Here is a 15,268-nt window from a genome sequence, read left to right on the forward strand (position 1 = left end):
GCTGGGTTGTATGGTAGTTCTATTTTTAGTTTTTTAAAGAACCTCCATACTGCTCTCCATAGTGGCTGTATCAATTTACATTTCCACCAACAGTGCAAGAGGGTTCCCTTTTCTCCACACCCTTTCCAGCAATAGCTGCATTTTAGTCAAACAAATGCCACATAAATCTATGGATTTGCCTAATTCTGGACATTTCATATAAATGGAATCAGACAGTATTTGGTCCTCTGTGACTGGCTTCTGGCAATTCATAATGTTTTCAAGGTTCATCCATCTTGTAGCATGTATCAGTACTTCATTTTTTTTTTTTTTACTGCTGCATAATATCCCATTATATAGGTATACCACATTTTGTTTACCCATTTATTAGTTGATGGACATTTAGGTTGTTTCCATTTCATAGGTATACAGGTTTTTTGTTTGTTTTGTTTTAACTTGGAATGCTTCATGAATTTGTGTTTCATCCTTATGCAGGAGCCCTGCTAATCTTCTCTGTGTTATTTCAATTTTTTTAGTATATATGGTGCTGAAGCAAGCATGGTGTACCAGTTTTTGTATGAATATGTTTTCATTGGGTATATATCTAGGAATGGAATTGCTAGATCATATGGCAGTTCTGTGTTTAACTATTTGAGAAACTTCTAGATTGTTTTCCAAGGTAGCGGCACCATTTTATGATCCTACCAGCAGTATATGAAGGCTTCAGTTTCTTCACATCCTCACCATGATTTGTTTTATCTGTCTTTTTTATTATAGCCATCCTAGTGACAGTGAAGTGGGTATCTCATTGTGATTTGATTTGCTTTGCTTTTCCCTGATGGCTTGTGATATTGAGCATCTATCTCTTCATGTGTTTATTGGCCATTTGTATATGTTGTTTGGAGAAACGTCTATTCAGATCCTTTGCCCATTTTTTAATTGAGTTATTTGTCTTTTCATTATTGAGTTATGAGTTCTTTATAAATTCTTGATACAAGGCCCTTACCGGATTAGCAAAATTTTTCACCATTTTATGGGTTGTCTTTTCACTTTATTGATGGTCCCTTTGAAGCACAAAAACTTTTAATTTTGATGATGTCCAGCTTATCTATTTCTTCTTTTGTTGCTTTTATAAATGTATGTTAAGACTGACATCTATGGGAAACCCCATGTATCATAAACAAAAATATAATTTCATTATTTATTTTAAATTACTGCCTTATTGATAAAATGAGATACCTACTTTATTTGCAGTCAAGAGAGGAGAGCAGAAAGCAGGCTCTTGCAGCTAAAAGAGAGAAAAGAAAAGAAAAGAGAAAAAAGAAAAAAGAGGAGCAGAAAAGGAAGCAGGAAGAAGATGAGGAAAACAAACCTAAGGAGAATTCAGAGCTACCAGAGGATGAAGATGAAGAGGAGAATGATGAAGATGGTGAGAAATGAACCATCTGAAATAGTGATAAAATTCTTCTGTGTTCATCAACTTCATTTTGAGTGCTTTTTGCTCTCAAAACTCTCAAAACTAATTCTAGTTAAATATTCAGTTACTTTAATCTGAAATAGACAGTTGACTTCCATAGTAAATACTTCTAAATATTTTACATTGTAAAGTGACACAGAGAAACAGAAGGGGGAAGGCAAGCACATAATTTGAAGACATTCAGTTGTAATTTAAGTTCCCCTGTAAAAACATTATGTATGTCCTAAAAGTAATACAGTAAGAGGTTTGCCAGCTTTTCTTCAGGTTCTTCCCTACCCTCTCCTTCCCCAGATGGAAACTGGGAAGAGGTCCAGTTCCTCAATAGATTTTTAACTAAGGTTCAGTCTTGAAGCTATATAGGGTTGGGGTCCATTACTCTCAAAGAGTTGTTTATTGTATAGTCTGGCAGTGGTTGTAGTAGGCAAATAATTTTGCTCTATTTGAATTCTAATTCTAAAATGCTATTTGAAAAATTTCTTAAATTCAAACTATATTGTGATTTTTGGTTAGTTTATGAGACTAGCATTTCAGATCTTAAGAATGTTAATATTTTATACCAAGTTAGACATCAAAATATGATATAGTATATTTGTTCTCACAACAGTAAAGATTTCTTTATTTACTAGTGAATACTGGTAAAAGGAAAATATGACCTAAGGGTCTGAATTATTAGGTGTATTCTGTCACAATTTGTTTTGAGATCTGTGGCTCTCAGTGTGATTTTTATCCTTTTTCATAATTTCAGTGGAGCAAGAAGTTCCCATAGAACCTCCTAGTGCGACCACCACCACCACAATCGGAATCTCTGCAACATCTGCAACATTCACAAATGTGTTTGGGAAAAAAAGGGCCAATGTTGTGACAACTCCCAGCACCAATCGGAAAAATAAGAAGAACAAAACAAAAGAGACCCCTCCCACTGCACATTTAATATTACCAGAACAACATATATCCTTAGCACAGCAAAAGGCAGATAAGAATAAAATAAGTGGAGAACCCAGAGGTGGCGGTGCAGGTGGGAATAGTGATTCAGATAACTTGGACAGCACAGATTGCAACAGTGAGAGTAGTAGTGGTGGTAAAAGCCAAGAGTTAAATTTCACTATGGATGTGAATTCCTCTAGTGATAGGAGATACCCCTCACTGCTACTCCATTCCCAAGAAGAAAAGACAAGTACTGCTGCTTCCAAAACTCAGACACGGTAAAATTTTCTGACTTGTTAACTCTGCACCTACCTTTCCTTTTTCACGCCTGGCACAAGAACTTGAAGTAACATAAGTTGTGTTAAACAACTGAAGTCTACCACATTACCTGTCTTCAACATTTAAAACTGAAATTCACCAGTGTCCTCCTTATCATGTGCTAGTTATGCAATGAGATTGTTAGAACTTTTAACATTCAACTTTGAAGCTGAAAATATTAGCGTTCCTTGATTTTAACTGTCATTTTTATTGATTATATATAGTCCTTCTGGCTTCTGAATCCATTTTAATACTAAAATAAATAATGGGCTCTTTGCCCTATTTCTATTTTTCTGATTGTTAATAATTTGATGTGCCAAATTTTTTTTAACAAGGTTTTTGGGTTTTTTATATAAATTTATTTATTTAATTTTGGCTGCATTGGGTCTTGGTTGCTGCACGCGGGCTTTCTCTAGTTGTGGCGAGCGGGGGCTACTCTTCGTTGCGGTGCGCGGGCTTCTCATTGTGGTGGCTTCTCTCGTTGCAGAGCACGGGCTCTAGGCACGTGAGCTCAGTAGTTGTGGTGCGCAGGCTTAGTTGCTCCGCGGCATGTGGGATCTTCCCGGCTCAGGGCTCGAACCCGTGTCCCTGCATTGGCAGGCGGATTCTTAACCACTGCGCCACCAGGGAAGCCCTGATGTGCCAAATTTTAATTCAGATACTTCAGCAAATCCCTTTGAGTTTCTGTCTTAAAGTTTATTGGCCTTGATATTTCTCTTCTCAGACTTGAAGGCGAAGTGAATCCTAATTCCTTATCAACAACCTACAAGTCAGTGTCGTTGCCATTAAGCTCTTCAAACATAAAGCTGAATCTGACTAGCCCTAAAAGGGGGCAAAAAAGAGAGGAAGGGTGGAAAGAAGTTGTTCGAAGGTAAGTAGAATTAGTCTCGTCTTTTTAACTTTTCTCCTCTTGTGAGATGGTTATCCAGTTAATTAATGAATAATTTGAATGTGGTTATTATATTCAATGGCAGTGCCATACTACATCCAGAGTAGGCTAAAGCAAAATTAGAAACAGTATGTAAATTTTGGATGCATATTTTATATGATACAAGAAATGTTGGCTTTAGAATAACAAAAAACATTTTATTAAAACATAAGACATACAGTTTACAGACAAACCATACAAAAAGGTCACAGGCTTCTTAAGGGGAAGATTCACTTGACAGCAAAGTCACAGTGCTATTTGTGAGGGCTATGATGTTTGTTTAATGGTCCCATTTTGATTCAGACAAGTTTGTTCATCTACAGCATTTAAATAAAGTTAGACTTCGCTAGAGAATCTATATCGCTTTTAACCAATGTAATTAGATCACCATAAAAGTGTTGGGGGGGAAGAGCCCATAAAACTAAAACTACCTTCTCCCTCAAAAAAAAAGACAAATACCAACACCCCTGCAGCTAACTTTGACAACTCCCTTCATTCACACTGCTTTATACTTAAACCATGATGGGGGAAATGAATAAAAGTAGAGAGGAGCCACTGCTTTTAAATGTTTCACACAATCCAGAAGGTATTTCTAGCCTCTGCTCATGCTTTGCAACAGGGAATCAGAATAAGACTTACGTTTGCTAATGTGCACTTAATCACCAAAGGACTAAGATGTCTGAGTTTTTATTCTGTAATTTTTGTAAGACTTTGTGTCCATTAAAAGCAAACAAAAAAGGAAGAAGTCTTGGCAGAACAGAAGTGATGCACACTTGATGATCAGATTGATTTAAGTATTATTCATGGCCTAGTCTATGCTCTAGCTTTCAAAATAGCTAAATATATTCTTCCCAATTTGTCTACATTAGGATATTAAATTTTGATCATGAAATGTATTTTAGAGTCTACAACTGGGTATTCTTCTGGAAGGTATAGTTCAAAGTTTGAGGGTCCCTCCCTCAAGGAGGGAATCCTGGCAGCCAGCAGTGACCACATGAAGATAATGGGTGTTGCTCTCATTTGGTTCTGCCATCAAACACTGGGTTTCCGTGATAATCCTGCAGGACACCCAGGCCATCTTGTCAGATCCCAAAATCAGCCTCTTGTGTTTTCTCACACAAGTGGAAGTCCCAGGCTCCACTTGTGGATTGCTTTTTTTTTTTTTTTTTTTTAAATATAAGCAACTTTTTTTTTTTTTTTTTTAAGATTTCTTTATTGATTGATTGATTGATTGCTATGTTGGGTCTTCGTTTTTGTGCTATGGCTTTCTCCAGTTGTGGCAAGTGGGGGCCACTCTTCATCGCGGTGCGCGGGCCTCTCACTATTGTGGCCTCTCTTGTTGCGGAGCACAGGCTCCAGACGCGCAGGCTCAGTAGTTGTGGCTCACGGGCCTAGTTGCTCCGCGGCATGTGGGATCTTCCCAGACCAGGGCTCGAACCCGTGTTTCCTGCATTAGCAGGCAGATTCTCAACCACTGCGCCACCAGGGAAGCCCTGGATTGCTTTTTATGTACAAATCTGAGGCTTTATTTTTTATTGCTAAGTAAAGTTGTTGACACTGATAAGCTGCCTTTATTCATTTTCAGTATAGAGTTTAACAATGTGGTATGCATTATTTTAATTTTGAAAGTATCAATATATGATCATTGCAGTTTAGTTAACATGTGATAGTTTATGCAGATTTGAATGCTGAGATCATGAGTGACTTAAATATAATTTTTTTAAATGGCAGTGTGTTTTTTTTACCTTTACTAAATTAAATTCAATATAATAAGAGGTCAGTTTCTAAAATAAAAACTTATAATAATTTCCTCTTTAAGGTTTGAGAAATACTATTCTACAGATGTTCATGAACATACTTACTGAGACATCTTTTTTTTTTTTTAATTAATTTATTTAATTTATTTATTTTTGGCTGCGTTGGGTCTTTGTTGCTGTGTGCAGGCTTCTCACTGCGGTGGCTTCTCCTGTTGCCGAGCACGGTCTCTAGGCGCGTGGGCTTCAGTAGTTGTGGCATGCGGGCTTAGTTGCTCCACGGCATGTGGGATCCTCCCAGGCCAGGGATCGAACCCGTATCCCCTGCACTGGCAGGCGGATTCCCAACCACTGCGCCACCAGAAAGCCCGAGACATCTCTTTTAATAGACATTTTGATTTCATAAGCTCATGTGTGGTCTTCATTTTGTAGGTCAAAGAAATTGTCTGTTCCAGCCTCAGTGGTTTCCAGGATAATGGGGAGAGGAGGATGCAACATCACTGCAATACAAGATGTTACTGGTGCCCATATTGATGTGGATAAACAAAAAGATAAGAATGGCGAGAGAATGATCACAATAAGGTAATTGTGAGATATATATATATATATTGTTAGTTCTATGAGGAAATTAAATTTTATTAGAAGTACATTTTTGTTAGGTATGGTACAATCAATTCTATTTCATGGTAAAGATTACCTAGTTTTGTATATTTTTGATCTTGTTCTGTTTTTTGTTTGTTTTCTCCCCAGGGGTGGTACAGAATCAACAAGATATGCAGTTCAACTTATCAATGCACTTATTCAAGATCCTGCTAAGGAACTGGAAGACTTGATTCCTAAAAACCATATCAGAACACCTGCCAGCACCAAAGCCATCCATGCAAACTTCTCATCTGGAGTAGGCACCACAGCAGCTTCCAGTAAAAATGCATTTCCCTTGGGTGCTCCAAGTCTTGTAACTTCACAGGCAACAACATTATCTACGTTCCAGCCCACTAATAAACTTAATAAGAACGTTCCAGCAAATGTACGTTCTTCTTTCCCAGTTTCTCTACCCTTAGCTTATCCTCACCCTCATTTTGCCCTGCTGGCTGCTCAAACTATGCAACAGATTCGGCATCCTCGTTTACCCATGGCCCAGTTTGGAGGAACATTTTCACCTTCTCCTAACACTTGGGGACCATTCCCAGTGAGACCTGTGAATCCTGGCAACACAAATAGCTCTCCAAAGCATAATAATACAGGCCGTCTACCTAACCAGAACGGGACTGTTTTACCCTCAGAGTCTGCTGGACTAGCTACTGCCAGTTGTCCTATCACTGTCTCTTCTGTAGTTGCTGCCAGTCAGCAACTGTGTGTGACTAATACCCGGACTCCTTCATCAGTCAGAAAGCAGTTGTTTGCCTGTGTGCCTAAGACAAGTCCTCCAGCAGCAGTGATTTCCTCTGTGACAAGCACTTGTAGTTCCCTGCCTTCTGTCTCCTCTGCATCTATCACTAGTGGGCAAGTTCCCACCACATTTCTGCCTGCAAGTACTCCTCAAGCACAGCTTTCTTCACAAAAGACGGAGTCTTTCTCTGCCATGCCAGCCCCCAAAGAGAAAGTGTCCACACAGGACCAGTCCATGGCAAACCTGTGTACCCCCTCTTCAACTGCCAACAGCTGCAGTAGCTCTGCCAGCAACACCCCAGGAGCTCCAGAAACTCACCCATCTGGTAGTCCCACTCCTCCCTCCAATAACACACAGGAGGAAACACAGCCATCCAGTGTGTCTGATTTAAGTCCTATGTCAATGCCTTTTGCGTCTAATTCAGAACCTGCTCCATCGACTTTGGCATCACCTAGATTGGTTGCTGCTGATAATCAGGATACCAGTAATTTACCTCAGTTAGCTGTACCAGCACCTCGAGTTTCTCATCGAATGCAACCCAGAAGTTCTTTTTACTCGGTGGTACCAAATGCAACTATACACCAGGATCCCCAGTCTATTTTTGTGACAAATCCAGTTCCTTTAACACCACCTCAAGGCCCACCAGCTGCAGTGCAGCTTTCTTCAGCCATGAACATTATGAATGGTTCTCAGATGCACATTAACCCAGCAAATAAATCTTTGCCACCTACGTTTGGCCCAGCCACGCTTTTCAATCACTTCAGTAGTCTTTTTGACAGCAGTCAGGTGCCAGCTAACCAGGGTTGGGGAGATGGTCCACTGTCCTCACGAGTTACTGCAGATGCCTCTTTCACTGTTCAGTCAGCATTCCTGGGTAACTCTGTACTTGGACACTTGGAAAACGTGCACCCTGACAACTCCAAGGCACCTGGCTTCAGATCACCTTCCCAGCGAGTTTCTACTAGTCCAGTTGGTAAGTTATTATAACTATCATTACGTCACAGTTTGGGGCTTTAACAACATAATCTAACCTTCCAAAGTAATAAAGCATTTATTTTGTACATAATATTGCATGATCTTTTAAAGAAATGAAGGTGTGTCATAAATAGTAAAGACCCCTTAATGACTGCTGATTGAGTGGCCAAAATGTAGTTGTAGGTAAGTCACATATGAGCTGCTTTATATTCTCTTTTATGATCTCTCTGCACCTCATTTCAAGGAAGTTATATCTTGTGTCAGTCCACTTTCTTAGAATTGGTATAAGATGATATTAATAAAAAAGGACTCATAGGATGCTTCAAGCATTCCAAATTTACAGACATTTAAAAAATCATAGTGATTGCCTGCATTTCTGAGATTAAAAAGTTTGGGTTACGAAGGTGTTTAGGTTACAGTCCATAATCTACATTCTTTGTTTTCAGTCTTGGGTACTCAGAATGAATATTAAATGATGTTGTAACTCTATATTATTTACATTAGATGGAGCTGTTTGAAGAGATCCTGTCGTGTATAGGTTCTTATTTAACAAAAAAAAAAAAAAAACAATTTTGAATCAGCTGTTTGTTTCTTGAAATTAGAAATTAGCTGCTGAGGCAGTGTAAGAAAGATTTAGAAAGATAAGAGTCTAGTGGTGGCTTGGAGATATTTGGGAAACCAGAATCTATTTTCCAGAGTCTAAGGGTCAAACTTTAGTCCAATCTCTTTGCTCTAGTCTGAAAAGCAAATTAGAAATTGTGGCTGACTAGAAAGGGGGTAAGAAGAACTAGTGCCACTTAGCATTTTTCTTCCAGTTGGAAAACTGTCCCATAGCCCATCTTTCCTTTTTGCTAATTATAAACTGATCTAAGTTGTTTAAAATTTGTGAGTTTATGGATATGGCATAGCCTTAGCTTTTCTATCAGATATGTTTCCATTTACTTATCTTTTCAGGAAAACATAGCTGTTATATCATCTTTTGAATAGAAATAAAGCTTGCATAAGACAGTCTGTGGTCCAAAATATTCTCTTGGATTTTTTTTCTTCTTTTCTACAAATAGGTATCTATTTTAACTTTTCATTTTGGCAGACTAAAAAAAAGGTTTTCAAAGGCCCCAGAATGAAAGAAGAGCTCATTGCCAGTGCTCAGACTGTGGTAAAAATTAATTTTTTAATTAATCCTTGACTTGATTGGCAATAACTAATATGTGAATTTAGAGTGCCTTAGCTAGAGTTAGACTTCAGATCTCTCATATTCCAGTGTTTGAGCTCTTTGCACTCCACATTCTATATCCCAGAAGATGTGCAGATTATGCATGGCTGGAGAAAAGAAAGTCAAGGAGATCATCCATCTAGTTTGGTAGCAAACAAGGTTTGGGAACCTTAATTATTCAGATCTATAACATGAAAATTATTTATTACTAGTTTAAAAATAATTTTTTAAAAAAGCAAGCATTAATCCTTGACCTTCCTTCCGGGGTCCAGGACTGATTAAGCTTGGCTTCATTTCTTAACTGCCTGGGTGGTTTCTTTTGTTGATGCTCTTCTTTCATGGATATAGTTTAGTTTTCCTAGTTTGCAGGTAAGAAATAGTGATACTTAAAAAGACGGGAAAGCATGTGGAGAAACTGGAACCTTCAAACACTGCTGGTAGAAACTTAAAATGGTACATCATTTGGAAAAACAGTTCAACAGTTCCTCAAAAAGTTAAAAAGAGTTACCATATGATCCAGTAATTCTGCTTCTAGGTATACCCAAGAGAAAACATGTTTCTACACAAAAACTGGTACATAAATGTTCATAGCAACACCATTCCTAAGAGCCAAAAAGTGGAAACAATCCAATGTCCATCAACTGATGAATGGAAAAACAAAATGTGGTATATCTATATAAGATATTATTCTTAGTATAATGTATATTCTATATTATGAGATACAGTGAAAGAAATGAAGTACTCATTTGTGCTACAACATGGGTAAACTCTGAAAACATTTTGCTGAGTGAAAGAAGCCAGTCACAAAAGACCACATATTGTATCATTCTTTTTATATAAAAAGTCCAGAATAGGCAAATCTAGAGAGACAGAAAATATATTTGTGGTTGCTTAGAGGTTCAGATATGGGGTAAAGGAGGATGGAGAGTGACAGATAATGCATACAGAGTTTCTTTTAGGGTAGACAAAAATGTTCTAAAATTGATTGTGGTGATGGTTGTACAACCCTGTGAATATACTAAAAGCCTTTGAATTATATACTTTATAGATGAATAAGACCTGCTTGAAAAGTTTTGAATTTTTTATGTTGATATTAACTACTTTTTTCTGAAATGAGCACCTATAATCCTTTTCCAGATCCTTGACCTCTTTCCCTAAAAATGTTCTCCAGAGAAAGCAATGGAATTTGAGAATACTGCTAAGTTCAGACTCATGCAAACTAGATAGAAACTTTGATGTAGTTTGCAGCTGTTGATTTTTTTTTTTTTTTAATCAGATGGAATACTGAAATTATCTTTAGTTTAATCGTATGCTTTCCTTCCTTGTTAGGAAGCAAACATTGGTAGGTTTTGTTACTCATCTTGCACAGGAAATGACTATAGTTATATAGATGAACAGCTATATTTCTAAGTGATGGGTACCACAACATGCTCTCATTTCATGCCCCCTCTAATGAAAGCTTTGAGATTTATCTAGAACATACTCCAGGTGACTGCCATTCCTAAACATTGGGCTCACATTTCTATGTCTAGTCCTGCTTGGTGATATTCTTCTGGACTGTAAGAAAAAAATGGTTTGGGGGTACATACAGTATGAAATAAATGGATTCTTGTTGCTGTGATCCACAAAATAAACTGCGTTCTTTCTGCTTTTTTAAAGAGGAATTAAGTCAACTTTGGACTTTCATTTTTAAAGCCTTGGCTAATTTGATGTCTTGGACCTGTTTTTATTTCAGGGTTACCGTCCATTGACCCATCAGGCAGCTCCCAATCTTCCTCTTCTGCTCCTCTGACAAGTTTTTCCGGCATACCAGGAACTCGGGTTTTCCTGCAAGGGCCAGCTCCCGTTGGGACTCCCAGTTTCAACAGACAACATTTTTCTCCCCACCCTTGGACAAGCGCCTCAAACTCATGTAGGAATCCTAGAGGAACTCTTCCCAAAGAGTCTTGAATAAGTTATTAAACCATTTGTTTCAGGGAACGCTATATTGTAACTTTAGTAATCTAAATTGTATGCAAATACCCAAGGTTTGTTTTGCAGTCATGTCAAAAATTATCAGTCATTTATAGGATAGAAAACTTGAGAAGGGTCAGGCTATTCTTCCAAGCCAGATTTGAGATTACACTGAGACTTGGATCAAGAAAAGAGGCACTACAAGTAGTTTTATAAGACCCTTTGGGGACAGTATTGTGAAATAATTTCTTAGGTCTGAAAAGAAGTTGAATTTAAGTATCTGGTCAGTTTGGTATGATTCCTCATTTAGTTTTACATTTGAGGAAACTGTATGATTGCCATTTATAAGTGAAAATATTCCTGTGTTCTGACTTATTTCAATATTTAGAACAGATGAAGTTCTAAAAGGATTTGAACAGGATTTGATTTTTTTTAAATGAGCATCATGAGAAAGTCAGTGAGTATTGGCCCTTTGGCAAGGAAAACTACCCATATTACCTGGGAGTCCCATTAAGAAACAAAGCTGTGAATTGAATCCTACAATGCTTCACTAACATTTAACCTTCCTTCCTTATGGGGAAGAATAAGGGGCTGTAGAAAGAGAAAAAAGAAAACAGCTAATAATTATAGAGGACCAGCAGCTATTTTCCAGACAATATGATAGTTACCGTGCAAACATTGCCACATTTAAGTTAATTTAAAATGTGACAATATATGTTTTGAGAAGATTTTTTAGAACTACAGTAAGGGGAATTCCCTGGTGGTCCAGTGGTTAGGACTCTGCGCTTTCACTGCCGAGGGCCTGCGTTCAAACCCTGGTGGGGAAACTAAGATCCCGCAAGCCAGCAGAACTACAATAAGAATAAATACGGCCTTCTTCCTTTCTAGCCTTGTTCAGTTCAATTTGAAAAAATTCTTTAGACTAGTCTATACTTACTATATTTTTAGACTAGTTGTTTATATTTACTACAGGCAGAAGTAGTATAGGATAATATTTATAGAACTTATATATTTTCTTTTTTTAATTTACTTATATATTTGGTTGCACCAGGTCTTAGTTGCGGGAGGCAGGCTCCTTAGTTGTGGCATGCGAACTGTTAGTTATGGCATGCATGTGGGATCTTGTTCCCTGAGCAGGAATCGAACCTGGGTCCCCTGCATTGGGAGCATGGAGTCTTAACCACTGCTCCACCAGGGAAGTCCCTATATATTTTCATCTGAATGACCTTGTAAAATGAAATTTTTTTTCCAGAACCTATGTTGTGGAACAGATCTTTCCAACAAGGTTTCTCATATTCTTATAATTAGTTTTTATATGTAATAAAACAATAGAGAAATATTTTGCCACCAGGTGACTCTCCTATTCCATCTGTTTCTTCGGGATCATCTTCACCTCTTTCAGCCACTTCTGCCCCACCAACTTTGGGCCAACCGAAAGGAGGCAGTGCCAGTCAGGATCGAAAGATACCTCCCCCCATTGGAACAGAGAGACTAGCCCGGATTCGGCAAGGAGGGTCTGTTGCACAAGCCCCTGTGGGGACCAGTTTTGTTGCTCCTGTTGGACACAGTGGAATCTGGTCATTTGGCGTCAATGCCGTGTCAGGTACAGTTACAGTGTCCTCTGTCTGAAGGGATATCTTGAGTAAGTTGTGGGATTTTGCCATTTAAACTTAGTTCCTTACCTAAATAAATAAGCTTATTAGTTCCTGCACTTAACCAGTAAGGTTGTTTAAACCTTTGAGGAGTTCAGTCCAGTCTCAAAGTCTGGAATGTTAGTTTGGATTATACATAATAATAGATGTAATATGTATGATAGTAATATATATAAAATAATAAATACAGACTTGATTAGAAGTAAAAGATTCAAAGCATACTTCCTTTCCTTCTTAAGCTTTTCATTGTAGAATAGGACAATCATTTGATTTCTTTCAGAGAGCACTTAATCTTTTGAAGGACAAGGTAGAGTGTTTAGGGTATTCAGAGGACTCCACCCAGTTTTCCAGGAACTTGTATTTTGGTTTGCAAAGATTTTCATGAATGTGTCCTGAGCTTCTCAAAGGAATGCTTTTGATTAAATTTAGTATGAAAAAATCCAGTGGTAATGTTTTGTTATTTTATCCAAATAAATATCTAACCTTGATCTCAATTCTTCTTTCTAGAAGGCTTGTCAGGTTGGTCACAGTCTGTGATAGGGAACCATCCAATGCATCAACAATTATCAGACCCAAGCACATTCTCTCAGCATCAACCAATGGAGAGAGATGATTCCGGAATGGTAGCCCCCTCTAACATTTTTCATCAGCCTATGGTAAGCAGTTTTGTGGATTTTTCTAAAGTGAGCTGACATTGTAACTTGTTTAACACATTGCCAGCCAGTGTAGTCACATGTTAAGGAGTAATTTGTACTGAAATAATTCTCCCTTTTGGTATAACTAGTTTGTTTCTATGACTTTGCCAGATCTTTTATCCAATTTCAAAAGTGGATTATGTTGTTTACATTAGTTTGTCCTCAAACTATCTTGAAGAAGCCCCCGTCTTCCCTCCAGAACCTGAGAGATTTGGGTTTTGCTGCTTTGCATTTGGCTGCCACAGCTTAGAGGCCTCTTCCTCTCTGAAAAGCTGGCTGTGAGCTCCCCATTGCCCTCTTGTCTCCTCTGAGAGCTTCCAGGCTGCCATAAAGCCAGATTGTGGCTGCAAGCAATCATGTAGAATTCCCCTTTTCTTGGCAGAAGCTTATTAGTAAATCCTAAATATGGGAAAGTTGAGGGTATTATATGTGTTCATCAAGTATTGGAAATTTCCTGATGATTTGATATTGGATTTAGTTGTTTTGTTTTGTTTTTCTATTCTCATTGAAAAGTGTTGCTGACGCAAATAACCACTTTTGGTTTCCCAAGACTGTACAATGGTGCTATACTTACAGGATACTCTGGAGTTCTTTGAATGAAGGGAAATAAGAGAAATCTATGCTGATATTGTGGAATCATCATTTACAATCACTTCATGATTACACCTTTCTGCTGTTTTAGGGTCTACCAATTTCCATGTATGGAGGCACCATAATACCCTCCCATCCTCAGCTTGCTGATGTTCCAGGAGGCCCTCTGTTTAATGGACTTCACAACCCAGATCCTGCTTGGAACCCTATGATAAAAGTTATTCAAAATTCAACTGAATGCACTGATGCCCAACAGGTAAAATGGACTTAATGCTCTTTTATTTTTCAGATTTATGATGTCATTCTTTTAATTCTTTGGGTAGTGCAAGTTCTGAATATATCAAAAGTCATGACATCTGACTATCTTGAACTGAATTAAGTTTTTCAATATCAAGATGATGCTACTTAACATTTTATCTCATGTATGTGTATTCTTCCTAGGCAGAAACAGTGAATTACCATTGCATTTATATATTCATTTTGTAAATGTCTAAAGATTCCTAATTAGAAATTCCAATTTTTCCTCCCCCTTTTCAGATTTGGCCTGGCACGTGGGCACCTCATATTGGAAACATGCATCTCAAATATGTCAACTAAGTTAGAAGGTCTTACTCTTTAGCCTTGTTTGAGAAACTTTTGACCTTGGAAGAACCCTGGGGATTTTTTTTAATGTGCCTAAGAAATATTCTCTGAGGCTTTAGCAATGGAAATTTGATTGCCCATTGTATATGAACAAAGTGATTTCCTATCCATCTGATTATGTTCTCTGGTTAGTTTAGCCATTTTGAAATTAGTGCTTTGGGCTAAACATACTGAATGCTACTTGTATGCAGAAGAGAATTAGATGATTACATGTTTCAGCCTTTTAGGGTGGTAAATACATGTACAATTGTTTACATACTTAAAAATGAAAAGGTTGAGTAAATTTCTTGTCATATAGTGGCTCTACTTAATGTGGCCTGTATTAATGTGAAATATTTACCAGAATATTCAATAAAAAGATGAACAGTGTTTAGAAGTGGGGTGTGATCCTTTCAGTGGTCATGCAGGTACTACCCAATCCACAATCATACTGAACCAGGTTGTTAATACTATATTTGTGATAGGCTTCTCACATTTTACACTTCAGAGTCCGTTCTTAGACTGCCTTGAAAAAGCACTTTTAAGACTAGTTGTATACTTATTCTGTGTTAAACATTCCTTGTTCTTTTGTTCTCTTCCGTATCGTTTTAAAAGTGAGAATGTTTCAAGCCCCTGCAATGTGTCTTATTTGACTTTAGCAGATAGGCCATTAAAAAGGTTTAGCTCTTTGTGGATCATGAGTATGTCAATAAGAACAACAGGATTTCAGTCAGATGACACTGAAAAAACTTAGGGACACCCAAATCATCCTTCAGATTCCTTTTGCGCTTCCTGACT

The 15,268-nt window shown here is 37.8% G+C and overlaps 1 protein-coding gene and 1 non-coding gene across 4 annotated transcripts in view; one reads left to right on the forward strand and one right to left on the reverse strand.

The window, feature by feature from the left end:
* ANKHD1 (ankyrin repeat and KH domain containing 1) overlaps positions 1-14,867 on the forward strand; it is a 115,979-nt gene extending 101,112 nt beyond the window's left edge. For 2 of the 3 annotated variants that reach the window (XM_007194088.3, XM_007194089.3), the window contains 10 exons: positions 1,234-1,408; positions 2,202-2,658; positions 3,423-3,569; positions 5,813-5,962; positions 6,131-7,743; positions 10,694-10,870; positions 12,263-12,514; positions 13,071-13,219; positions 13,941-14,105; positions 14,387-14,867. In XM_007194088.3, coding sequence (XP_007194150.1) covers positions 1,234-1,408; positions 2,202-2,658; positions 3,423-3,569; positions 5,813-5,962; positions 6,131-7,743; positions 10,694-10,870; positions 12,263-12,514; positions 13,071-13,219; positions 13,941-14,105; positions 14,387-14,446 — 3,345 coding nt within the window. In that variant the 3' untranslated portion in view covers positions 14,447-14,867. The remainder of the gene's footprint in view (positions 1-1,233; positions 1,409-2,201; positions 2,659-3,422; positions 3,570-5,812; positions 5,963-6,130; positions 7,744-10,693; positions 10,871-12,262; positions 12,515-13,070; positions 13,220-13,940; positions 14,106-14,386) is intronic. The other variant, XM_007194090.3, reaches the window with a different exon arrangement.
* LOC114235528 (U6 spliceosomal RNA) lies at positions 430-539 on the reverse strand. The gene has a single exon (XR_003621684.1). It is a non-coding gene; the product is annotated as a U6 spliceosomal RNA (small nuclear RNA).
* Positions 14,868-15,268: the final 401 nt, after the last annotated feature.

The sequence above is a fragment of the Balaenoptera acutorostrata genome, chromosome 2 (assembly GCF_949987535.1).
Source record: "Balaenoptera acutorostrata chromosome 2, mBalAcu1.1, whole genome shotgun sequence".
In the NCBI taxonomy this organism is placed as follows: domain Eukaryota; kingdom Metazoa; phylum Chordata; class Mammalia; order Artiodactyla; family Balaenopteridae; genus Balaenoptera; species Balaenoptera acutorostrata.